The sequence below is a fragment of the Mandrillus leucophaeus genome, unplaced genomic scaffold, assembly GCF_000951045.1.
Source record: "Mandrillus leucophaeus isolate KB7577 unplaced genomic scaffold, Mleu.le_1.0 Scaffold299, whole genome shotgun sequence".
Taxonomy (NCBI): domain Eukaryota; kingdom Metazoa; phylum Chordata; class Mammalia; order Primates; family Cercopithecidae; genus Mandrillus; species Mandrillus leucophaeus.
In genome coordinates this window covers 1,178,290-1,205,108 of record NW_012103131.1, presented here as the reverse complement: position 1 = coordinate 1,205,108, position 26,819 = coordinate 1,178,290, and the positions used below count along the sequence as shown (strand labels likewise).

General features: G+C 46.5%; 1 protein-coding gene across 1 annotated transcript in view; it reads left to right on the top strand.

Moving 5' to 3' along the window:
• Positions 1–24,160, top strand: part of CPXM2 (carboxypeptidase X (M14 family), member 2) — a 144,693-nt gene extending 120,533 nt beyond the window's left edge. Inside the window, exons 9-14 of the mRNA XM_011986413.1 lie at positions 674–870; positions 2,227–2,406; positions 7,622–7,919; positions 12,406–12,545; positions 14,979–15,078; positions 22,772–24,160. Coding sequence (XP_011841803.1) covers positions 674–870; positions 2,227–2,406; positions 7,622–7,919; positions 12,406–12,545; positions 14,979–15,078; positions 22,772–23,025 — 1,169 coding nt within the window. The 3' untranslated portion in view covers positions 23,026–24,160. The remainder of the gene's footprint in view (positions 1–673; positions 871–2,226; positions 2,407–7,621; positions 7,920–12,405; positions 12,546–14,978; positions 15,079–22,771) is intronic.
• Positions 24,161–26,819: the final 2,659 nt, after the last annotated feature.

Genomic DNA, 26,819 nt, shown 5'->3' with positions numbered 1-26,819 from the left:
TGCCATGTTGCCCAGACTGGTCTTGAACTCCTGCACTGGAGCCCTCTCCCAAAGTGCTGGGATTATAGGTGTGAGCCGCTGCGCCTGGCCGGCCCCTCCTCTTAATACTCACGTTTGATCTTAAGTTCCAGCATATGAATTTTAGGGGGGCACATACATTAAACCATAGCACCCTAAGATTTAAAAGCTGAGCTCTGAAAGAAAAAATACCTAAAGAAAGCCCACTTTACACTGAGTCACTGCTGATTTGCCCTGATGGACTATTTTCTGCTTATATTCATTTGTCTTTGTTAAACTTAATAGGAAGTTATTTTAAGAAAAATAATTGCCTCCCAAAAGAGAGGCACTGATTGCTATGGCTTGTGCTCAACTTGTAAATGTTAAGCCCTAAGCACTATGCTATTTGATCGGTTCTTGGTAAGTAAGAATGGACATTATTACCCTGTGACAGGTGTCATGTCAGATTTTTCTATACATTTTCTTACATACCTGACTCTCTGGGAATAACACAGTTGTCCTGATGTCATTTTAGAGGTTTGTTTGAAAGAACAAATAGGGCTAAAATGGTAAGCTTATCTCATTCAAGACTTTCCCCCTAACACAACATGACAAGCACTGTTTGGCCCTAAGTGTTTCAACATGAACCTGTGCTTCTCTCTGTCTTTGAGTAAAGGTGAGCCCGAGTTCCACTACATCGCGGGGGCCCACGGCAATGAGGTGCTAGGCCGGGAGCTGCTGCTGCTGCTGGTGCAGTTCCTGTGCCAGGAGTACTTGGCCCGGAATGCGCGCATCGTCCACCTGGTGGAGGAGACGCGGATTCACATCCTCCCCTCCCTCAACCCCGATGGCTACGAGAAGGCCTACGAAGGGGTAATAGCCCTGGCCCATCTCACCCAATAGGACGTGGGCAGTGAGGCCCCAGCTCCAGAGTATGCCCAGCTCCAGGGTTATGCAAAATTCCACCTTACGAGCTTTATTTATTTATTGTTTGAGTCGGAGTCTCCCTCTGTCGCCCAGGCTGGAGTAGTGTCACGATCTCCATTCACTGCAACCTCTGCCTCCTGGGTTCAAGCGATTCTCCTGCCTCAGCCTCCTGAGTAGCTGGGATTACAGGCACCTGCCACCACACCCAGCTAATTTTTGTATTTTGAGTAGAGAGGCGGTTGGCCAGGCTGGTCTCAAACTCATGACCTCAGGTAATCTGCCAGCCTTGACCTCCCAAACTGCTGGTATTACAGGTCTAAGCCACCGTGCCTGGTCACACGAGTTTTATTTTGGAGTGTCTCTGCTGAGGCAGGGAAGCCCACAAGGTTTATGAAAGGTGCAAAGCAGGCACTGAGAATGATGGTGGCCTTGAGAGGTGGACGTGCCGACAAACTGGAGGAAGTGAAGATGAACAGCAGTATTGCTATATACATAACGATAATGGAATCCAGTAGTACCACTTTATGTTGGCTAAGCACTTAATCATGGCATGTGTTAGCCTTGATTATTGCCTTTAATCTTCTCATCAGTCTTCTGAGGAAGTTGTTTTATTATTCTGATATATTCTTTATATTTTATGTTCCAATTATGATATAGAACATATTTAGGTTATAGGTTTGTATAGAATATGCACATGTACAGAATTATGTATAAAGAGAACATAGAGTATAGTTAGTATTATGTTGTGTTGTGTATTGACAGTGATATATCACAATACCTGGGAATAAAATCGAAAATTATATTTAAACAATGGTACCTATCAAATACAAGCTTTACAGTATAGAAATGTGGTCGCATTTATTGGTGCAGATATAGTCAGTTAGGAATTTGCATTACTAAATAGTGAGCCAGAATCATGGTCAGGCAGGGAGAATGCATTACTATGGTGGCCAGTGATACTGCAATGATGAGTTCATTGCTACTCAGAGGTTCACCTGGCCAGTATGGAAGAGAGGAAGGTGGGGTGGAAGAAGGAACCTAATGCTTTTTAAGCACTTCCATGTGGCAGGGGTGGTTCTCTGAATTCCCTCTTTGGAGTAATTTGACTGAACTATCTACCACTCACCAGATATTAATAGGAAGTTTTTCAATATTCTCCTTTAGATGCCATCTTTGGGTCAAAGGGCATCCAGAGGCTTAGAGACCCTCCCCAAGGGGAAGTGGAGACAGATGCATCTTGTATGGTAGAGGGTCCGCGTTGAATGCAGCCTGTGCCTTCCTCACACTCTCACTTGTCTCCAGGGCTCGGAGCTGGGAGGCTGGTCCCTGGGACGCTGGACCCACGATGGAATTGACATCAACAACAACTTTCCTGATTTAAACACGCTGCTCTGGGAGGCAGAGGATCAACAGAACGGCCCTAGGAAAGTTCCCAATCACTATATTGCAATCCCTGAGTGGTTTCTGTCGGAAAATGCCACGGTGAGTCAAAATACCCCTCATCTATAAAGCAGCAAAAGGCCAGGCTTAACCTCCATTGGTATTTGCTGAGGATAGGACATTTAAGAAAGAGACAAAACCATTTTTTTTCTTTCATGTTTTCTCCAAAAGCAGATAAGTGTGCTAGATAATAACTACCTTTTAGGTGGATATTTGAGGAGATTCTTCATAGAGGAGAAATCATTTAATTATATGTCTTAACAAGCACGTGGAGGTTCAAAACCAAAACAATCTCCCCTGAATTGCACATGTTTGTTACTACCTTTAATATCTTTCTCACTGTTGGTTATATTACTAAGAAATTATCCTTAGCCCTTACTGATTGCTAAATATATCTTAGTTTTATTTTAGTACATCCCCTTGGGTTTACTACATGTGGTGTTTCTTTGGAAACAAAAATGAAATTAGATGAGAAATATTTCCCCAGATTTCTTAGGTCTTGTTTTACAAAGAGTATGTTGTAGAAGAAATAATTCTCCCGTACCTCTTGTTGTCTTTCCTGGGCATCATAGTTGAGCTCCGTACTCTGATTCTTCGATTGTAAACATTCTTCAAGAGTTCTACCTTTATTGATATATAAGTTAGTGTTGGGTTCAGCCGCAGCCACAGAAAAATCAAAATAGTGCCTTAACAAGGTAAAAGTTTCTTTCTTTCTTCACGTGAAAGTACCCTGGAAGCCAGCCAAGGACCAGCCAAGTAGAAGCCTGGTAATCATGAGGATCCCAAGATTCATCTCTGTCTCTGTCTCTGCCATGTCAGCATGTGGCACTCATCTTCAAGGTCATAATCCAGGGTGGCAGCTGGTGCTCCAGCTGTCATGTCTCTGAAGGAACAGGAGAGAAAGGGCTTGGGGAAAAGAAAAAGTTCTTCTCTCAGATATTTCAATTTCCTATAAGTGGTTCTACATAATGCTTCTGCTTAACTCTCACTGGCCAGAATTCAGTTGCACATGGTATCAGCCATTGCAAGGAAGGTTGGGAAATGCTATATTTTAGACAAGCAAATTGCAAGCTCAAAACGAACAAACAACAACAAAAAAAGGTTGGACTTCTCCTACTGGGGATTAAAGGGATCTGGAGAGAGGACAGCAGCTCTCCCTTGGCGTTCCAGCCCCCAGCACAGCACATGTGGGTGCTACTTACTGGAGGAGGAGCAGCAGGGTGGGCTCCTTTAGTGACTGACAGTCCAGGGTCATCCAGGCCCTCAGGAAGTGAGCAGTGGGGTGATGAAGACAGACAGCAGCAATGCCACTTGGTTCAGTTAGGATGCCCAAGGGTGCTGATGTGGGCAGGAGACTAGGGAGGCCCCTGAGTCTTGTGTCTTCTAAATCTGCTCTTATGTTTCCCACATACCCTGTTTTAGTTGTTTTTTGCTCATTTGTTTGTTTTTCCATCTAACATCCTAATGACACTGGGCAAAGTTGACAATTCAAGCCATGTTATACTTTGGGAACACTTAGACCAAAATTGGAATTTGGTTGCCGGCTTTCTTAGCCACTAGGCTATAAGAGCTAAGCAATCCTTTTAGCACAATTGTGCAGAGTCTCTGGATGTTCAGTCTTTGCTTTTAGACTAGAATTTAGTTATTTGACCTTGTTGTCTAGAACTACAAGGAGAATTACACAATTCTATCATCACCAATAGTTTTCTCAATTGTGGATACACTAGATAGATAAGAAATCAGCAAAGATAAAGATTTGAGTAACAAGGATAACAGGCTTGACATAAGGGACCTGTAAGAATTCTATAACCAATGACGGCCGGGCGCGGTGGCTCACGCCGGTAATCCCAGCACTTTCAGAGGCCGAAGCCAGCGGATCATGAGGTCAGGAGATCGAGACCATCCTGGCTAACATGGTGAAACCCCGTTTGTACTAAAAATACAAAAAATTAGCCGGACGTGGTGGTGGGCCCCTATAGTCCCAGTACTTGGGAGGCTGAGGCAGGAGAATGGCGTGAACCCAGGAGGCGGAGTTTGCCGTGAGCCCAGATGGCGCCACCGCACTCCAGCCTGGGTGACAGAGCGAGACTCCATCTCAAAAAATAAAAAAAAATTCTATAACCAATTATTAGAGAATATTCTTCTCAGTAATCCTGTAACATTTAAAAAAATTGATGATAAACTGGGTTTATAAGGGAAATCTCAACAAATTTCAGAGAATAGGTATCAGACAGACCTTGGTCTCACCACCATACAGTTAAACTAGAAGACTGTAATAAGATTAATGAAAACTTCTTCATGTATTTAGAAAATAAAAAACTTCTAAAGAATAAGTCAAAGAAAAAAATACTGACAACTAATAAATAATTAGAACTGAATAATAATGAAAAGATTACATATGAAAATTTGTGGATTATAGCAAAGTATAGTGCTTTAGGAAAATTTATAACTTTAAGTTATTATATTGCAAAGGAAGGCTGAAAGTTAACTAACTTAAGAAGTTAGCAAATAAATAAATAAGTAACAGAAGAAACCCAAAGAAAGAGGGATTAATCTAAAAACAAGGGCATTGAGAGGCTGAGGCAGGCAGATCACTTGAGGTCAAGAGGTCAAGACTAGCCTGGCCGACATGGTGAAACCCTGTCTCTACTAAAAACACAAAAATTAGCCAGGCGTGGTGGTGCACAACTGTGGTCCCAACTACTTGGGAGGCTGAGGTAGGAGGATCGCTTGAACCTGGGAGGTGGAGGTTGCAGTGAGCTGAGATTATGCCACTGCACTCCACCCTGGGCAACAGAGTGAGACCCTGTCTCAAAAAAAAAAAAAAAAAAAAAAAAAAAAAAAAAAAAAAAAAAAAAATTCATAAATAAAAAGCAAGGGCAAAAATGAATGAAATGATAGAAAATAAAGAAATAATATGAAGTGATTTGTCTATAGAAAGGTGTGTTTGATCAAATTTAACAATTATTCACAATAATATCTTGTCAAATTTTGAATATAGCTTTTAGTGTGAGGAAGGCTATTTTAGGTGAGATACAAATGGTATTAATCATAAAAGATTAGTAAATTCGACTACATGGAGGTAGGAAAGCGTGTTCCTCAAAAGATTTGAAAAACTGTGACAAGCTAAAAATTGGGAGGAGTTATTTATAAATTATATAAGTGAGAATGTTGAAAATTTAAAAGCTGAAGAATAACAAATAATAAAAATATGAACAATTCAGTAGAAAAATGGACAAAAGGTAAGAAAGGAGGAAACAGAGTTAATAAAAATGACAAGATGTTCTACCTCACTAGTACTAAGGAAATGCAGATGAGAGAACATATGTCCATTGTTTGGCAAAAGTAAAAATCCCCCCAGTGTGGGAGGGAATACGGGACAGATTTCTTGTACATAGTGGGTGAGTATACACTGTGGATGAGTATACATTGTGGATGAGTATATACTGTGGATGAGTATACATTGTGGATGAGTATACACTGGCGTAATGATATTGGAAAATAATTTGATTACCTTGTAAAGTAGAATATTTTTATATCCTATGCCTCTGCAATTTCACTTCTGGTGATATGTGCAAGATAAATTCCAACACATATGTACCAGAAGACAGTAAAAGAAAGTTCAAAGCAACACTCTTCATTATAGCAAAAGATTGAAAATTACCAACGCCCATCATTTAAGAATAGGTATTAATACATTAAATGGAATCACCATATTGAAGTGAAAAAAAGCCTGAAAATAGCTTTATTCAACAACAGGATGAATATGGGAAACACAAAATTGAGTGGGAGGAAAAAGAAATTGCAGAAGGCAACCAGCAGTATCGTTGCGCCCCTCCACCCCTACCTATTTTTATTTTTAGATCAAAAGCAAGTAAAACCAAACAGTATATTTTCAGGTATACACATATGGGATAAAACAAAAGAGAGAGAATGAGAATCACATCACTTAGGATACAGTGGGTGCCTCTGAGTGGGAGGCAGGAGGGTGGATAGGTAGGATGGTGTAGGCACACAGAGCAGAAATTGTTAGTGAGGTCTGCGGTTGGATGGTGGGTTCACAGGTGTTTTCCATGTTGAAATAAATAACAGAAGGGAATCCCAGCACTTTGGGAGGCTGAGGCGGGCGGATCATGAGGTCAGGAGATTGAGACCATCCTGGCCAACATGGTGAAAACCCATCTCTACTGAAATACAAAATATTAGCCAGGCATGGTAGTGTGTGCCTGTAGTCCCAGCTAGTCAGGAGGCTGAGGCAGGGGAATCACTTGAACCCGGGAGGCGGAGGTTGCAGTGAGCCAAGATCGCGCCACTGCACTCCAGCCTGGCAACAGAGCAAGACTCTCTCTCAAATAAATAAATAAATAAATAAATAAATAAATAAATAAATAAGAAGGGGACCAAGCACAGATCAACAGTGATACTGTGTAATGAACTAAGCTCTCTCATTGGTCCAATCCAGGGCCCCTGAGGTGTTTAAACAAAAACAACAAAACTTAATGAATCCCAAGTCCATCTCATCCCTTACTCAGTTTTCTATACACCATGGTGAAATGATTTCCAATGTCTGTTATCATTGTCAATTTGATCTTACTGAGATTATCTTCACAGAGGTTAGCAATTTATGATAAATACTTGTTTCACTGATCAATGTTTGACCATATCAAGCTTTCAAATTTTAGCTTTTAACATGGTTTTCTTTTTTTCTTAAATGTTATTGTTAAACGATGTCAGGCATACGGAATTAGGGAGGAAGCTGCCCAGGATCGCCATGGACCCATCTCAGCTCTGACACTTACCGATTCCTGTCCCGTCCACATCTTCACTCACTTTCTCCTCCTCCCCCAGGTTACTGAAACTAAACCCAGGCATCATAGTCTTTCTTTTGTAAAGATTTCAGTAGCTATCTCTGAAAAATAAAGGCACTCTTTTTACAACCATAAGGCGTTACCATTATTATATCAAAATAAAATATTCCTTAATATTGTCAAGTATCTGGTCAGTGCTCACATTTCCCCTGTTATTCCCCCCTCCCCAAGGTTGTTTAAATCAAGATCCAAACAAAGCCCATTCATTTGATTGGTTTATGAGTCTTTCTAAGTCTCTTTCACATTTTCCCAGAATTGATTTTGAAATTCGAAACTTTACTAAGATTATTCCATAAAAGCACTGCTTTTTTGACTGCGTCCCTGTTTGACAGCTGGGGAGAGAAAGCGGCTTCCTGCTCATTTTACTTGTCCATTTGGGATGTTCACAGGTGGCCGCCGAGACCAGAGCAGTCATAGCCTGGATGGAAAAAATCCCTTTTGTGCTGGGCGGCAACCTGCAGGGCGGCGAGCTGGTGGTGGCCTACCCCTACGATCTGGTGCGGTCCCCCTGGAAGACGCAGGAACACACCCCGACCCCCGACGACCACGTGTTCCGCTGGCTGGCCTACTCCTATGCCTCCACGCACCGCCTCATGACGGACGCCCGGAGGAGGGTGTGCCACACGGAGGAGTTCCAGAAGGAGGAGGGCACTGTCAATGGGGCCTCCTGGCACACTGTTGCTGGAAGTAAGCCTCCCTCTGGGGGAGAGTGGGCTGCAGGCACAGGAGGACGCTGCAGGGGTCTCCCCCGGCCCTCCCGGTATCACTACTGTCCCGTTGTCACTAAGTGGTGGCTGCCACGGTGGAGCACTTAGGACCTGCCAGCACTTTCCTAAGCACAGCACTCAGGCTCTCCTTCCATCCTGGCCCCAGTCTCACTTTCCAGTGCACAAAGGAGATAACAGGGGCTGGAGACCCAAAGGGATCTGCTCGAGTAAGAAAGGCACAGGGCTGGGGTCTCTGACTCCGTGGCCTGTGCTTAGCCTCCAAGCTATTCAGATTTGACAGGGCCAGAGATGGATAAAATTGGAGTTAATGGCAATAGTGGACAAAACAAAAACAAAGACAAAAAAAACCCAACCTAGTGAAGGGGTGGAGAGCATGCTGGTGCTGGCGCTGGAGCCTGAGTTTTTCTTTTCTTATCTGTACGAGCTCTTCTGTTCTTGGGTGATGTCCTGTGCTGTAAACCCACAGAGGGGGCCAGGCATCCATCCCAAGCTCAGCTGTGAAGGGACTGTGAGCTGCAGACTGAACCTGTGGTGAGGACGGTTCCATTCATACCTGCTGTCCTCCAGCGGCCAGCGGGCCGTCCCGTCACACTCATACCCACAGCCTGCGGTCAACACTGACTGTGTGCTGCATGGGGAATACAAAGTATTGCTCCTGGCATCCACTCAGCACTGTAGAGGCTCCCAGGAGAGACTTCAGAAATTCCCTCACAGCAGCCAGAGGGCCCCGCGGTCCACACGTCAGGACAAGCACTTGGTTTCCTGTCTCAGGGCTGTTCCCTAAACCAGGAGGGATGAGGATGTCCCATTTCCAAAGTCCCTCTGCATGGACTGCAGGACCCCGGGCATAACGCTTCTTGCTTCCTTCCTTCGCTTTGTGAGGGTTGCTCAAGCCAATGATGAATTTGCAAAATATTTTCACGTCAGACTGGGGGTTCAAATCCCACTCTGTTACTTAGTTGCTGTGTGATGCAGGGCCAGTTACTTAACCTCTCTGAACCCTTGCACTTTTTCATTTGTAAAAATGGTCATGATGAAGAGGAGGAGGAGGACGGTGGTAGTAATACCAGCTCCCTCCAGGAAGCTGTGAGGATTACGCAGGTGGAAGATGTGGATGTGCTTGACGTGTGGCTCACAGAAATAGTCGCAATAAGTTCCCGTCCCCTGCGGACTCCCCTCTGCAGTGACACGCTGCTGTGGAACCTCATATAAGCACATCCTTATTGTCGGTTTCACTGTACTGATAAGCGTTAATATCGTTTGACTTTGTTAGAAACTCAGCCTTCACCTACTTTTCAAGTATGTTCCCACCTTTGGGAAAAGAAAAACAAAGTAGAAATACTTGTTTCCCTGGGCATTTTAAAACATGTGCAGAAAGCTTGACGTTTTGCCTTCTACAGACCAAGTGGAGGCATTTTATCTAAATCCATCATGGTTTTACCTTGTATGAAATAAAAAAAAAAATGCAAATCTCTATCTATCAAGAAAAATTCCTAATCACAAAAAGCATTCTTGCTTTTCAAGTTTTTAGCCCTAAAAACCCACCTACAAAAAGCTTTAAGTAAAATACCTGTTTATTTTTTATGGCTGCTGTGACTAAATTGGGCATGGGCACACCCGGATTCCCCAGTATTGGTCACTCGTAACATTTTGCGAAGTTGGCTGCCACACAATCACATAGGTAGCGTTTGATTTTTTTTCTATCAATTATATTTTCCATTATTTCTGGGACTTTGCAGCAGAGCCATGTGGTAGCTTGAGCCTTTTTAATCATTCATCTTCCTGACAGTGTGATGAAGTCTGCAGATTCATTGCTTTGTAGATTAATGAAATGTGACTTGTAATTTCCTTTCCTCCCCCTCCCTCTCCTCTCCACCTTTTTGTTCCATTTTTTTTCTTACTCATTAGCTGTGCCCTGCCAGGCACTAGTTAATGGGGAGTGGCCCAGTCAAGAGCAAGGGTCAATACACTTTGAAATGTACATTGTTTGGAGTATGTGTGCTTTCACTCCAGACTCCTTTGAGCCTCTCTGTTCCTGCAACCCTGCACCTTCTCCTCTACAGTGAAAGAAGGCGTTGTGGTTGCATCAGATGCACAGAGCTGTAAGGAATGTGGCTGTGCCTTCCCTGCTGAAGCTGGTGACAAGAGAAGGATGCCAGTTAGGGAGAGAACGCAAAGGAATATCTCACCACCCCAGCTAGGACTGAAGGCTTATGAAGAACTATCTGGGGCACATCGTGGCCCCTTGTTCACACACTTCAGACAGGAAGTAGCATTTTGCTTTCGAAGCCTGTCTCTGGCCATGTGTTCTCAGCAAGGTGATACACTCTGGAAGGCTGGCGGGCGGCAGCAGGACAGCAAGGCCCAGGCTTCTCCACTTCCCTCTGGTTTCTCATTTTGCCAGTTCTTCTAAAACTTCCTGTGCTCTGAAGACACATATTGCAAAATGGCAGGCTCACTCCAGAACGTTTAAATATCGCATTTATTTCGGTGCTAACAAGGACTAAAAGGGTGGAAGTGACAATCGTTTTCTCTGCAGACAGGTGTTCAGCCCTCCCGGAAAGCTGAAACCTGTGCTCACTGGTGGCCTGTTGTCCCCTGGCCTTCTTGCACTGTCTGTAATTCCACACTGCGGGTTTGACCGAAGGAATTTTGACCAGTCTGCTTCAATGAGACGGGGGCCCATGTGAAGGATTTTCCATTGACTTGGCTCTGTCCCACCCTTTTTATTCCACTGCTCTCACTGCAAACACGCTCAGTGTTTCATCACAGGCTTAATCAGAGGCCCATTGCTGATGACATGTGAATGGTTCGAACCTGGCATTGGGTAGAGTGGCTGTATACTTAACGCCATTTTGCCTCTGACTTCAGTGACCAGGCAGCAGATTGATAGAGTTGCTCTTGACACCCCAAAGCCATGGTTTTGATACTGAGCATTGCAGGAGAGGGTTCCTTCTGGTGCACTGAGTGAGAATGAAGAAAATTTGTCCAAGGCACACAGCACTCCTGCTTTCTGTGACCCTGACCCTAGAGCCCAGGGAGGGTGGTCAGAAGGGCCTTCTACTGGGTGAGTCGCACAGAGCACAGCTTGCTAATCATCATCCTGTTCAAAAACAAAAATGTTGGGAAGGAAGCCACTGGTACTTCAAGCCATCAAACACTCATCTATTTATTTCACAAATGTTGGCTAGTATAGTGGGTGGAGTGGTGGCCTCCCCAGAAGATAATGTCTGCTTTCTAAAACCCCACACCTGGGAATGTTAGCTTATTTGGAAAACGAGTCTTGGCAGGTATCATTATATTCAGGGTCTCCAGATGGGGTCACCCTGTGTTACCTGGAAGCAAGACAGAAGAAGAGGAGAAGCCCATATGAAGACAGAGGCAGAGAGCTTAGTGATGCAGCCTCAAGACAAAGAATGCCAGGGGCCCCCAGAAGCTGCAAGAGGCAAGGAAGGCTCCTCCCCTAGAGGAGGCTCCCCCTCCCAGAGGCTTTGGAGGGACCACAGACACCTTGGTTTCAGACTTCTGGCCTCTGAGACTGTGAGAGAATAAATTTCTGTTGCTTTAAGCCAACCATTTGGTGGTAATTTACACTGTAACAGCAGCCCTAGATAATGAGTCCAGACACCCACTACACATCAGGCTGGGGCTTCCTGTCCTGCTGTCGTCATGCCAGGAGGCAGAAGGCTTGTCTGCTTTCAGGTGTACTGGGGGAGTGGGTTTGCCTACAAGTCCCCAAGCAGTGATGCTCTATTCGGAGCCGTAGGCAAGGGCATGCAGACCTGGGCCCAAACCCTGACTCTGACCCTTTCCAGACACCTACGTGGTCCTGGGTACGATTCTTTCCCTTCTCAACCTCAATTTTCCTGTTTGTAAAATTGTGCTGTGTTGCCTACCTCTGCTGGGTTTGGGATGAAAATTAAGTCACCTAATGGCTGCAGAGTGCTTAGGACAGATCCTGGCTTATAGGAGGCACTCGGCAAACAGTGGCAAGGATCGCAATTTTTGGAATCAAGATAGAAGACTGTCATAGAGCTATAGCTGTGACAGCATAACTGTAGAGAGAAACTTAATCAAACACTTAAAACCTGTAGTGTTCATGAATGATAGCTTTACTCCAAAAATGGAGCGTTAAACTTTTTTACTTTAATAAAGTATTTTATCTAAATAGCATTATTTCAGTTCTTTTGGCTTTTTTGTCAAAGCCACACTTCCATGTGTCCGTCCTCACCACACACCATTCTGGCTGCATCTTCTCTCCAGAATCTCTAACTCACACACATTTGCTCTAATGCAAATTTTTGTCTGTAGTAGATACTTGATACCTCCCTGTTTAAACAAGGCCTTCCGAATGTTCTTAAACATTTCTGCTTCCCCCTGTGTCCCATTCCCCAGTGCCATTTTGAGTATTGTTCAGTTACACTGTTGTCCCATTGGCTTGGCAGGTCTGAACGATTTCAGCTACCTTCATACAAACTGCTTCGAACTGTCCATCTACGTCGGCTGTGATAAATACCCACATGAGAGTCAACTGCCCGAAGAGTGGGAGAATAACCGGGAATCTCTGATCGTGTTCATGGAGCAGGTATATTGAGGGCATGTGGCTGGGATGAGGGGGACTAGCTGGGGGATGAGGCTGCCAGGTGGCTGAAAGTATGGGATGGAATTAGAGCTTCAGACCTTGGCCATCATACTGTGCCGTCTTAGTGCTTTGAGGAGCAACTCTGTGTTGACACTTGAGCAGGCCCCAGGGAAGAGAGCTCTAAACCAATGGTCATTGTGCCCACTGGCCTGGAGCAATTGGGACTGGTTCCTGGGCTCTCTGATGCTGCTCTGTAGGGAACAGGTGCTACGTGTTTGAGCCAACGTGCCCAGGCCCCTTGTCTCAGTCTGCTCTGGCTGCCATCACAAAACACCACAGACCAGGTGGCTTACAAGGCAGACTTGCAGCTCTGGAGGCCAGAAGTCCGAGACGAAGCTGCCCACAGGGTCGGTGTCCTTGGAGCCTTGTCTCCTCGGCTGCCATCTTGCCACCTCTTCACATGGTGGTTATCCTTCTGTGCATGTGCCTCTGTGTATGAGTCCAAATTTCCTCTTCTTAGGAGGACGCCACCTTAACAGCCTCATTTTCACTTAATTACCTCTTTGAAGGCTCCATCTCTAAATAGTCACATTCTGAGATACTGGGGTTGGGACTTCAACATATGAATTTGGGGGCTGGGGTGGGGTGGGGACACAATTGAGTCCCTAACACCCTCCCAGGCCTTCAGAGTCACTGTTGCAGGTGGCAGGAGTGAATGACCTGGGAGCAGCTTTAACAAGTACCGCTGGGCTCTGCTACCCAGCTGGGGAGGGGCTGCTGCTGCCTCTTCTGAGAACCTTGGACACCTCCCTGCCGTAGGCTGTCAAGGACACATCCATCTTGCAGCATTAGTAAATTCACCAGTTCTAGTTCTGCAACTAACCAAACAGTATCCAGGCCCCACTAAGGAACAGACTAACTGGAAAGCAATGGATTAAACAGAAACAAGTGTCAAGCCTCAGGGCTCCTGCTTTTTCTAAGTGTTAATTCTGACTCCACCTTAACCTCCATCCATTTGGAAGTAAGACCCTGAGGCTGGACACAAGGTTCCCCCTCCATGGATTGTGCTCAGCAGTCAGAGGGCACGTTCAGCCAATGGCTTTGGCTGGCACTTTTGGCTGCACTTCTGCACAGGGGGCAGAGGTTGGCACCAGGATTTAGCATCTGACTCTGTCCCATGATGGTCTTGGGAGACTCAGCCCCCAGTGAGCTTCCCTGGCACAGAAGGGTGTGAGTCCATTTTTCCTTCTAAGGGGAACCTCACCCAAGGAATTCCTGTTCCCAGCCTGGAATTTTGTAAGAGAAGGCTCTTTTTCCTTTGCATCCCTGTAAAGAGAAGGACTTGACTGTAACAACCTAATCAGTCTTAAGTAATGATGCCATTTAGCCAAAAGGCCTCCTGTGGATAAAATGCCTAGTCCTCATAATATGCATAAAGTCATTGGTAATTATGGAATGTCACCTTGGATTGGCACATCGTTCTACAAGTGGGGAAACTGAGGCATAAGGTTCAAGTGTATCGCATGACACAGTTAAGTCTTTGGAAGGGTCTATGCCTGGAGTTGTCGTCTGTAGGAAGGTTTCTTTGAATTGTTTGTTTTCCCTCTGACTTTTAAGTCAGCAAGTCCCAAAAAGTCAAAATAAATATGCCTATAAAAATTAAATTTCAGTTTTTAGCAAATGTGTTTCTGTGAACCGTCTCGGATCCTAATACTTTTTAAGCCTCTGGGCATTTTAATGGAAGACTTTCTGGTGCAAGAACCCAAAAGAAATGCAGAAGTTTACATTCCAAATCCATACAGAGCCAGGCAAGCCTATAACCTGAGGACTCCTGTTTTTCTAAGAGATAATTTAATTGGTGTTTTTCTCTTCTTTTCTCCTTTCTCCTTTCCCCTGCTTCCCACTTAGCCTTTTTTGAAATGCAAAATAACCTGTCACTTCCCCCTCAGCAGACATTCCCTGCAGGGCAAGCTCATCTGTGCTCCAAGGCAGAACGCCCACCTCCAGGGGCTGGCCACTTTTACAACTTATTTCTGCCCAGGAAGGTGCCAACTCAACTGTCTGGTAGATAAGACACCAGGCTAGCAGGGTCTAGATAAGACACCTGCCCTTGCTCACTAGCTCCTTCCCTCATAAAAGTATCAGCTTTTTGCTCCAAAGGAGAAGTGGCACATTTTAAAGCAGGATGGTTCCCTAATGCTAACTTCAGAAATAAGTCCACTTTTCTTACACCAAGACCTCGCCCTTGTTAATTGAACCCGACAATGCAGTGAGCAATGAACCTGCTTTTCGGTTCCATGCCCCTGAGCAAGACGTGGTGCTGTGTGAGTTCTTGGTGGGAACCGGCCGATGGCGGGTTGACAGCCCCCTCCATTGTGCCGGTTGTGTCCAGAGCTGGTCGGTGGCCTCACCCTGTGTCTCATGTTCGCTGAGCAGGTTCATCGTGGCATTAAAGGCTTGGTGAGAGATTCACATGGAAAAGGAATCCCAAATGCCATTATCTCCGTAGAAGGCGTTAACCATGACATCCGAACAGGTAACTGCAAATGTGTACCAACTGTCTCTTGGTAAGAAATACCCATTTTTTTTAGGTGTTTTACTTGGGTTACAATCATGAAATGACTGCTGGAAACGTCTTACTCAGAGCCGAATTACAGTCTCCTTCCTCTACATTTCCCACTTTTCAAGAGACCCTTGAAAGGGAGGTTTTCAACCTGTGCTTCCTGGTTGCTCTCTGTCCCTTGCACAGGATGGTCATGCAGCAGCCAGCTGACCTCCAGGTGCAGTGGAAGTTTCTAAGGAGTTGAGGAAGCAGCTCTGTCTCTATGGAGTTGTTGCATCTGCAGGCATCTTAGCTCTCACACCAGGTGGAATGTAGCCTGTGTCCTTAAGCCCAGAGGGGCCGGGGAGGGAGGGAGGGAGCCAGGCTGCTCGGGAGAGGGAGAAGCCATAAACTGGGTGACTTATGGAGGAGTGGAGAGTTTGAAGGGACCAGCAGCAAGATGACAGCTGGAGGGGTGGGTTGGGACTGGCCTTACATGCCCCTCCAGAGAGGATGCAACTTTTCCATTAAAGCACAGGAAATCACTGAGCGTGATGCCTTAGGGAGACTCAGGTGTCTGTAATGTGAAGGGTAGGGTAAGAATAACAGTAATAATAAACGTGGGCATCTCCCATATGCCACTCTGTTAATAGCTTTCTTGTATTAACTCTGTCATTTAACTGCATCATTCCTCACATAAATTGTATCTTTCTTGATGCTGTCATTCGATGAGATGTATCGGGGAGACCCAGCTCCCACTCACTGGAAGGGATGCGTATCTGAGGGTGTTAACTAGTCAGGGTTAGCACGTGTGATTCCCTTTTGAATGCAGGGTAGAAAATTCTAGGAACTTGGATAATCTGAGGGTCAGAGAATGATCTCTGAAAGGCAGTGCTGACATCTTATTCCAACTCTGTTTGCTATGGAAAAAAAGAAATTGTAAGACCCAGGGTTTTATAAACCAAATTCAGTTTCCAGTTCCTAAAATGCCAAAACAATCTCCCATTTTAAAATGCACTTATGAAGTGGCCACACCACGTCAGGACAGCAGAAGGCTGCCCCTGGATCACTCAGCAACAGCAGGAATAAGGAGCTGTTCCCCACACGATCTGTTCTCAAAGAACGCTCACACATGCTTTCTCTCAGTTGTTTTCACTTTATCCCTCTGAGGGAGACAGGCCATTCTTTCCCACATTCAGGTGAAAAACAGCAGCTCAAGGAGGGCACTGACCCACTGATGGTTAAGGGGTTAGAAGAGTTTGGCTTCAGGTCTCTGACCCCCAGGTGGGCTGGAAGATGCCCTACAGGTGCCCCTCAGGGTCCCAGAGGACTCTGCCCTGTTCTTTGCTGGTCAGAAAGTGATATGAAGACAAAGGTGCTTAACAAGTCCAGGTTTTTCTTTTGTGCCACAGGGCTGTCATGACCTGGGATGCCCCACTTAAAACTGAAAATGCTGTGTCCCACTCCCCACCCCTGTCCTAGGCAAACAGGGCCATGATCTGACTTCCCACTGCTCCTCGTGGACTGACAGCCACACAGGGGGTCATCACTGCGGCGCCTCTGTCCACCTGAACCTTCTTCCCTGGGGGGGTCCCTGGGTTCCTGCCTCCTGCCTTTCAGGTCTTTGCTCAGATGGCACCATCTCACTGCAGCCAACCCTGACCCCTGTGAGCATGGCACACCTCCCTGCTGCCCTGTTGGTCCCTCTTACCTGCCCCGACTTTGTCCCTTCTCCATGACACATCTCCCTTCTAACACATCACATAATAGGCTCGTGTGTACTCTGCTCGTTATTTGTTTCTGCCTCTTTGCCCCCACGAGGTCAGGAGCCCTTGACTGTTTGGTTGGTTTGTTCCTCAGTGTATTATGAGCCCCCTGCCTGGCCACTTCTGAGCAGTGGATGCTCAATAAATACTTGTTGATGAATGGGTGGATGAACAGTCCATGATGTTCCAGGATTACCCAGTGAGAGGCAGAACTATGATTTGAGCCAAGCGCTAGAGGCTTCAAATCTGGTGCTCCTTCCTTTATTTCCATGCTATTTTTCTTGATCAGGGAGGAGAGGATCCTTCTCTGCAAACTGTTTCCATGATCCTGTCATGTCAACAAAAGATCCCATTCCACCTGCCAGGAAGCAGACTTTGGGACATTAGGATGAGGTGAGGCTGGAGTTCAGACCTGGCCCACATACCCTTCATTACCAGGCTCCCTAGCAGTGGGCCTGGCATAAAAGACCAAATATGCAAATGGATAAACTGTGTCTAAAATGCCACAAAATTGTAGATTGCTGTATAATGCCATAAATTGCATTTTTCCCACCTAGTTACTGATTTCTTCACTTAATATTTTCTGAACATTCATACCGTTTGTCACTGATCTTATAGCCATGAACCACGAGGCTTCACACCGAATACCATGGAATTTTGTACATCGTAGCCCCTCATAGGTGTTCATTTTTTCCATATATTTATTCACCATTCCTTAATTCAGCAAATGTAGATGGCATAGCTGTAATGTGCCAGAGACCACGCAGAGTGTTGGCGATCATTATGCATGAAAGGCTGTGTGATGTGGTTCTGCATAGGATTTGTATTTTAAACATTACAAATGAAGCTCCTTTGAAATGACAATTCTAGAAGAGCCTAGAACATTCCTTGACTATTTAGTGCTTTGTATGCAATGTGAGAAAACATAAGAGTTTTGAACTGAGTGGGAGATAAAAAGACCCTGGGGCCCCATAAGCTAAGACAGAATACTTTGCCTAATGGGTGCTGAGTTTCAAGCCCCTGCAATCAAGGAGACAGTTTTGATGAGCTAATGGGAAATGCAACTCCCTCCCTTGATTTTCCCCTCTATAAATAATTTCCCAGTGTATTATCATGACAGATAAACTCCATACTTTACACACGGCTCTTTATTCTGTTTCAGAATCTTTCGGTTCTCAAGAAAAGCTCTGAATTTGCCTTGATTTCTGTCTGAGGTTTATGTGATCTGACAAGTTTTATTTTGGGACGGATTTTGCATAAAGTAAACAGAGGTATTAAATGGAATTCCACAGGGAGGGAAGCTGGTAGGAATGCTTTGAGTTAGATGCATATCAGTGCGTTGGACAGACACCCGGCTCGCCGTTCCACACGACTGTCCTTTACTTGGTGGGTGCTGACCTGACCTGCTCGTGTGGACATTCTTTAGACCTGAGTTGCCCCTTCTGCCCGTGTATAGGAGATTGGTCAGGGTGGTGGGAGAAATTATAAGGAAAGACACAAACCTTCTTAGAAGGTCAGGAGGTTTTGCAAACACTTCGGAAGGGCAGAGTAGACAACAAGGGAATGTAAAGGAATTTATCTAGATGAATTTGTTTACTTATGTCTCTAGAAACCAACCTTTGATCATTTTGTGCAGGACTGCTCTCTACTTAGGGCGGTCGACAATGTTAATTACCCACAAATTGTGTTTGCTCCAAGCCTTTGTCATTAAATCTGTACTAAATAAATACAAACATTTCTGGCTTATGGGGGCTGCACTCTTGTCAGTGGTGCTAAGTCGTGCAGTTCCCTATCCACATGCTCAGGCAAAATACTTGTGTCTGCATACTTCTTTCATCCATTGCTTGGCCAGAGTCTGTGGGACAGGCTTGGCACGCATGAATGCCTGGGATGCCCATTACGTGTTGACTTCCACTGCAGCTCCCTAGAAGGTTCACCCTGAAGACAGACCTGAGCACTCATGGGGACAGCAGCCCAACACTGCATCTCCTGCTTTTCATAATGTGATTCCAGACTTTTCCAGTGGCTAGAGACAGAAGCAGAGAAAATGAGAGCCTCAAGGAAGACATTGGGAAAATAGCCAAGAACTGAGGACAGCGTGCCCTGCCAGGCCAATGAGGGCATCAGGCAGATCTGTGTCTCCACAGTAGAAGCTTTCAGATGACAGGGCCAACGCCCCTCATTCTGACTCTGTGAACCCACACACAGTCCTGATCGTTGTATTCATTCTTTTGACCTTTCTTATTGAGCTCCTACTGTGCACCAGACTGGAAATACTGCAGTGAGTAAAACAAGTATGGCCTCTAAAAGTACACATTCTAGTGAAGGAAACCTAGAGATAATTCCAAAATGAAGATTTAAAAGTTTACTATGCACTGTGATCAGTGCCATGAAAAAAAAATAAATCAAGTGATATTTACAGATAGATGGGAAAGCTAAGGAAGGGTCCCTGCCTACGGGGACATACACAGGCTGGCCTTTAGAAGAGCAAAGAATAGCATTCAAGTTGGAGGGAACAGTAATTGCAAAGGCTCAGAGTCAAGAGTCAAGAAACAAAAGGAAGCCTTGTGTGGCTGGAGAGAGGCCGGCTGGGACCAGTGGAGCGCAGTGATGTGGAAGGGGCCCACAGGATCTGCGCTGGGTTTTGCTCTAAGCACTGAGCCCTCATCTGAATGGGGTGAACTCTCAGGCTCACAGGAACACTGTCTCCACCTGCTTGTCTATTTCTCTTCAAAAATTAGAGGGCTTACCTGACAGGGACACAAGGACAGAACAAGTTTCTTGAAAATTAGTGAGAATAGCTTTCATTATTAAAAACAAATTCTAGGACTGGCGTGGTGACTCATGCCTGTAATCCTCGGCACTTTGGGAGGCCGAGGCGGGCGGATCACGAGGTCAGGAGTTCGAGACCAGCCTGGCCAATATGGTGAAACCCCGTCTCTACTAAAAAAAAAAGAAAAAAAAAGTACAAAAATTAGCCAAGCGTGGTGGTGCGCACCTGTAATCCCAGCTACTCAGGAGGCTAAGGCAGGAGAATTGCTTGAACCCGGGAGGCAGAGGTTGCAGTGAGCTGAGATCACGCCACTGTACTCCAGCCTGGGCGATGGAGTGAGACTCTGTCTCAAAAAACAAAACAAAACCAAAAATCGAACTCTAGGCATTTAAATGGAATCTTGCAAGGCCTGACTTTAGAAAGGGTGAAAGGAAGTAGACCTGGCACAGGAGTTGGGAACAGCAGTGGGAACAGTATATGCAAAACCCAGAGGTGTGAGATGTGTGTGTCCTGAGACACCACTGCAAGGCACTCAGAATGGCTGGAACAAAGGGGTGTGAGATACAATAGGGGAGGGCAGGAACTGGGACCCCAGAGGCTCCAGCCACCCAAGGACTTTGGATTTCATCGCCATGTGGCCCTGCGATAACGGCAGGTTTAGGGAGTAAGCACCATGATGTGTATAAGAAGGCCAGCAACAGCACAGAGGGTGGACTGGGGAGGGGACAGGGAGAGCTTCTTCTGGCTTTTTCGGGGACAAGGGGAATCACAAAGGCTTCTTATTAGAAACATGAAGTTGAGCCAGTTATGCTGATAACCATTAATTGTGGGTTTCTTTCACTGCTCAGCTTACTAAGGACCTCCCTTGGTGAGAACCTGGGCTGCCCCTTCCCTGAAGTGTTTAACCTCCAAGTGCCATTGAGTCAGGTGCTCCCACTGAGAGGTCTGCTTCCAGGGGCCTCCAATGGCCAGCGCCCCACAACAGTTGTTGGTAGGGGCAGGCTCTTGGCCTTAACTAATCCCCTCTGAGCACTTTTGGTAGTTGAGACCTGACATGCCCCGCTTCTCAGGCCAGTAAGCCACGTGCTCTCCTGGTCGCTCACTTCTCTCCAGCCCATTCAGTTGAACCAATGTTCTGACCTGTTCGGTGTTCAATCCAGGAGGATAAACGGCATGCATGTTGAGCACGGAAGAGGAAAACATGGGCTCTACAGGTGCCTACAGCTTTAACACAGAGCCGAGGCAGGAAGCAGAGGCCATTTCCACTCTCAAGGATGCGCTGCCTGGTAGCAGGGAGAGGGGAGAGGACAGGCAGGGCACGTGGAGGAGGTGGCTCGCTTGGGCTTGTCAGGGACTGTGGGAACCCCGAGGGAGATCTCCAAACACAAACTTTGCTGTGAGGCTCGAGTCACCTGCTAGTATAATTCAGCCTGTCGATGGGCTCCTGAAAAGGTATGAAGTGGCATTTTATTTAGTTGAAGAACTTGCCATTTCACTAAAAAAGACCCAGGACACATGCCAGGAGCCACCCACCTGAGCGTGTACCTGGGTCTGTCAGATGAGTCCTGTTTTCCTTTCAGCTCCTTAATGATGTACTTGTGGCAAATGACTGCCTCCACGTTTCACTTCCCGTCACGTCCTGTGCTCCTGTGAGCTCAGCGTATTGCACTGGGTGTTTCGGATGAACTGGGATTAGAATGTTCATGATTTCAACACGATGCTTCAAAGTGTTATAGACCTGTGTATATGGGAGATGTATATTTGTAAACACATACATAGTTTTCTTCCATCCATTAGAAGACTTCAGGACTTGTTAAGACAAGCAAACCTTGTCCAGGGACTAAGTACTTGATCAAACCCAACCTTTTCTCTACCTAGCTCCAAAACTTTAGACTGGTCAGGACGTTCAGATTGTCACAAGTGAAAGACTGCTGATTACTAGCTGTGTGACCTGGAGCAGGATACTACACCTCTCTGGGCATCAAATTACTCACGTAGAAAAGGGAATAAGCGTGCAGCCTGTATCACAGAGTCACTTAGAGGGTTCAGTGAGCCAGTGCCAGCCTCGTCTTTCTGTGTGTGGGTAGTGTTCTCCGGGATGGCCTCTGGTGTCTCCTTTTCTGTCTCATGGTCTCTGATATGCTATGGATCTAAATGTTCTCACCAGGCTATAGGCTCTCTGGGAGAAGTGACCTCAGCCTAGAACCTGTCTTTTTTTTTTTTTTTTTTTTTTTTTTGAGCCAGAGTCTCACTCTGTCACCCAGGCTGGAGTGCAGTGGCATGATCCCGACTCACTGCAACCTCCGCCTCCTGGGTTCAAGCGATTCTCCTGTCTCATCCTCCAGAGTAGCTGGGATTACAGGCACCCACCACCACACCCAGCCTCCCAAAGTGCTGGGATTATAGGCGTGAACCACTGCACCTACCACAGGGATCCAGCCTAGAGCTGAGGATGGACCCAGGTCACGTTAGGTGCCTGGGAGGTAATCGGCCGGTGGTTACCTGGGAGGCATGGGCACCACCTCAGCTCCAGCCTGGGTCTCATGTGGTCTCAAGGCTCCTCTGCCCCGCAGCATCCATGTATAGATGCCCCTGCAACTCCCAAGTCTCTCCAGGCCCCAGCCAGGGAATGGGGTACAGGTGCCAGGGCCTCTCCTGGGTCATCTGACTTCAGCCCAGTTAGTCCTTTCCTTCTCTTTCCAGAAGTGAAGAGCCCACGCCTTTAAAAAATGGTTATTGTGTACTTGCAGCCATGCTAAGGAAGCCAGGAGGCCCTGCACTGATGGCTTTTCAAGATGGCATTTTGTGGCGAGGGCATACCGTTTGGAAGTTCAAGTTCGTAATGAGTGGCTCGTATTGTCACAGAGCAAGGAGCATTAGTGATCGGCTCTCCAGCTTTGCTCCTGTGTACTGACACTGCGGGAAGCCTATACCTCCCCTCCCTGTTCAAACCATTAAGGCAGCTTTCAGAGAGGAAAACATCTTGGCTTCCAAAATGCATTAAGAATTTGCATCTGCAGGAGCTAGGATTCCACGTTGCCAGCCTGAGTGTCTCTCTCTGGCCCAGGGAGCTGGTCTTGGAGGAGGGCTGGCGGGATTTGCATTAGCAAGAGCTGCTCTGAGTCTCCCCTGGTTTTCCTTTCCACAGCCAACGATGGGGATTACTGGCGCCTCCTGAACCCTGGAGAGTATGCGGTCACAGCAAAGGCCGAAGGCTTCACTGCATCCACCAAGAACTGTATGGTTGGCTATGACATGGGGGCCACACGGTGTGACTTCACACTTAGCAAAACCAACATGGCCAGGATCCGAGAGATCATGGAGAAGTTTGGGAAGCAGCCCGTCAGCCTGCCAGCCAGGCGGCTGAAGCTGCGGGGGCGGAAGAGACGACAGCGTGGGTGACCCTCCTGGGCCCTGGAGACCCGTCTGGGACCCACGCAAATTAAACCAACTTGGTAGTAGCTCCATAGTGGACTCGCTCACTGTTGTTCCCTCTGTAATTCAAGAAGTGCCTGGAAGAGAGTGTGCATTGTGAGGCAGGTCCCAAAAGGGAAGGCTGGAGGCTGAGGCTGTTTTCTTTTCTTTGTTCCCATTTATCCAAATAACTTGGACAGAGCAGCAAAGAAAAGCTGATGGGAGTGAGAGAACTCAGCAAGCCAACCTGGGAGTCAGAGAAAGAGAAAGAGGGGAGCCTGTCCGTTCAGAGCCTCCTGGCTGCCTGGAAAAGGATTCTGGTATTTCCCCTGTTTGCGTGACAGCAAAGGTTCCACATGCATTTGCAATTTGCGCAGCTAAAATTGCAGCATTTCCCCATCTGGGCTGTCCCAAATGTTACCATTTGAGATGCTCCCAGGCATCCTTCGAGAATCCACCCTCTCTGGCCCTGGGACATTGCAAGCTGCTACAGATAAATTCTGTGTTCTGTTGACAATAGTGTCATTGCCAAGTGCACATCAGTGAGCCTCTTGAATCCATTTAGTCTCCTTTTTCAACAAAGAAGTGTGTTCAGAAAAGGAGAGAGAGGCTGAGATCACTCAGGAGTTTTGTTGGGCGGTAAGCATGGAGCTTCTTGCACAAATTCTGGGTCCATAAAGAACCCCCAAACTCCCTGCAGATCCAGTAGCACTGGAGTCTCCCCAAGTAGGGAAAACCAGAGGTGCCAGCCTTCCTGAGGGGCCAGATAATTTAGCCTGGATCTCCTCTTTTACCTGCTAGGACTGGAAAGAGCCAGAAGGGGGGTGGCCTGAAGCCCTCTCTCTGCTTGGGGTATTGCCCTGTGTGGAACTGCGTGCTCATGGGCTGGCTTCATGTCAGTCTGGGAGTTATTTTTGATATGTGGAATGCCAGATCTTCCAAATTAGGCTAAATGTAATGAAAACCTCTTAGGATTATCTGTGGAGCATCAGTTTGGGAAGAATTATTGAATTATCTTGCAAGGAAAAAGTGTGTCTCCGTTTTTGTTAATGTTGCTGCCTCATTGACCTGGGAAAAATGAAAAAAAATAATAATAATAAAGAAAGCAAATGGTAAGACCCTTCTGGTGTGTTTGGCTTTTCTGGGTAGGCTTGCGGCCACCCCACTACCTCTTTCTGAGGTTGGTCAGCCTAGACAAGGTGCCTGCCTGGGGGTGGCCATCCTGCACCCCGACTAAGCTCAGCACTGATGCTGACAACACTATGTTCCCTGCCTCCTTCCTAGGAGAGACACATGTTTGGGACCCACTATTCGCTCTTGGAGATGCCCATGAGCATCTTTAGAGAAAAGATTCTCATGTAGCTTTCGCACAGTCTATACTCAGGGTCAGCTAACTTTTCTTTAAAAGGGTCAGTAAATATCGTAGGTTTTGCAAGCCACACAGTCTCTGTCATAACCACTTAGCTCTGCTATTGTAGCACAAAAGTAGACATACACAGTACAGAAATGAATGGGCCAGCACTTTGGGAGGCCGAGGTGGGCAGACTGCCTGAGGTCAGGAGTTCAAGACCAGCCTGGATAACATGATAAAACCCTGTCTCTACTAAATATATAAAAATTAGCTGGGTGTGGTGGCATGTGCCTGTAGTCCCAGCTACTCAGGTGGCTGAGGCAGGAGAATCATTTCAACCGGGAGGCATAGGTTGCAGTGAGCCAAGATCACATCATTGCACTCCAGCCTGGATGACAGAGAAAGACTCTGTCTCAAAAAAAAAAAAAAAAAAAAAAAAAAAAAAAAAAAGAAATGAATGGGCATGGCTGCATTCCAGTACATCTTTATTTACAAAAACAGGTGGCAGCTGGATTTGGCCTGCAAGCTAGGGCATAGTCACACAGTCAGCTCCTGCTAGAAGCTGTTGTTGGCTGATAGAACTTTCTGTAATGATGGAAAGGTCCTATTGTGTGCTGTCGAATGCCACAGCACTGACCATGTGTGGCTACTGAGTACTTTAAAGGTGATCAGTGAAACTTAAAAACTGGGTTTCTCATATTACAGAATTTTAGTTTTAATTTGACTTTTAATAGCCACTTGTGGCTAAAGGCCACATATTGGACCACACAGCTCTCAACTAAGCCCATGGTAGGAAAATCTGACCCTCGCAGCAGTAGATATGGAGGTGGTGCTATAAAGCATTTAAAACTATAAACCACCTTTGCATTTCAGAAGGTGGAGCTGCAGGGGTGAAAGTGACCCTTCTGGGCCCTTGAGACATGTCCTGGACCCACAATTTAAACCCGAGCAATCCCACATTTGCTTGGAAGATTGTGGATTTGTCCAGTCCCTGCCATGCTGACCCAGAAGCCAGGTCCTGGCCCTTGATGCCGAGATGGCTCGTTCTCATTTCCAGTAGTCAGCTCTGGAACTTGCGGCGCTACTGCACACAGCCTACTGCGTCCATGCCATTCTAGGCCCTCCCTGCAGCCTTGTCACCAAACTGAGCCCATTTGCAGGCACCTTGGGATCGCAGGCAGGGGCTCTGCATTCAGGGCTGGCCAGGACTCTTTGGTGTGTGATGTGAGGTCAGCCATCCTCTCTAATCTCTCATCTAGTCCTGCAAAGTAAAGCCATCAGGCTTCATAGACTCTAAAGGGCAGGCTGGCTGTGGCATCCGATGATTTCTGGCAGAGAGCCGACATCCTGGCTTCCTAAAGCTCTGTTCTGTTGGAGTCACTTCTCTCCTCGGCCCCTCCATGACACAGCGGCTCCTCACTGGACCTTCAAGCCCACACCACCTTCCTTGACCCGGAGCCCGGAACCTCTCTCCAACTTGCCTTCTCTCCTGCTTTTCAGCCGGAATTACCCTCCTAGATCTTTCCCTAGGTTCAACTTGGGCCTCTGCACACAGCTAAAAAACCCTCCTGCTTCTCTCCAGTCCTGTCTCAAATGCCACCTCCTCCAGGAAGCCTTTCCCCTCTCAGGACCATGGTGATTTCTCACTCCTTTGGACAAATCTGCAGAGCCCTCAGGGCCTCTCAGAGGAGTTATGTTACTTTAGGTTCTCTCCGCTGTTGGTCCGGAAGTTCCCAAGGGCAGGACCTTCGTCCTCCTTGGTTCCCACTCCTGCAGGGCCACGCCCCACTGCAGCAGGTGCACCATGAACACGTGTGAAGCCGAGCCAGCCTCTGCCACGTTGTGCTCTGTTTGTAGATTCCCTTAACAAGTTCACAAAATGTGACTTGATAAATTGAAAATCTATACTTTGAATTTATTTGGTGTCTTTTTACCTCTTCAAGAGTCTTCATTTTAATAAGTGAAATCTGGTACTTGACTGAGTAGAAACATGTCCAGAGATTGACAGGCTGTTTGTTTGAGATGTTTTTCTGCAGGATAAAATCAACCAACGTGGTCTGTCTCTTTCTGGCAGAGTCCAGTGCCTGTCTACTGTCTTCATCCTCCCACGCGGGTCCCAGGAGGGCCGCAGCAGCAGCACCCTCTTTCATGTCTGTTTTATGCTGAGGGGCACCTAAGGAGCTGTGCAGAGCAGGAGCTCAAATCAGCATTTGTCAGCAATCACTTTCTATGAGTTTTGGAGCCCGGTCTTTACCAGGAAACTCCAGGCATTATTCAGTGTACACAACGGCATTACAACACCTTGAAACTGTCATGTGGTGTTAGCACACAATCATACCAGGAAAGAGTCCCAGGTTTGCAGGTTTAGAATCGGCTTTAGAGGCTGCCACCCTGCCTGAAGAAGCCCACATGTCCATGCCACTTTATGCTG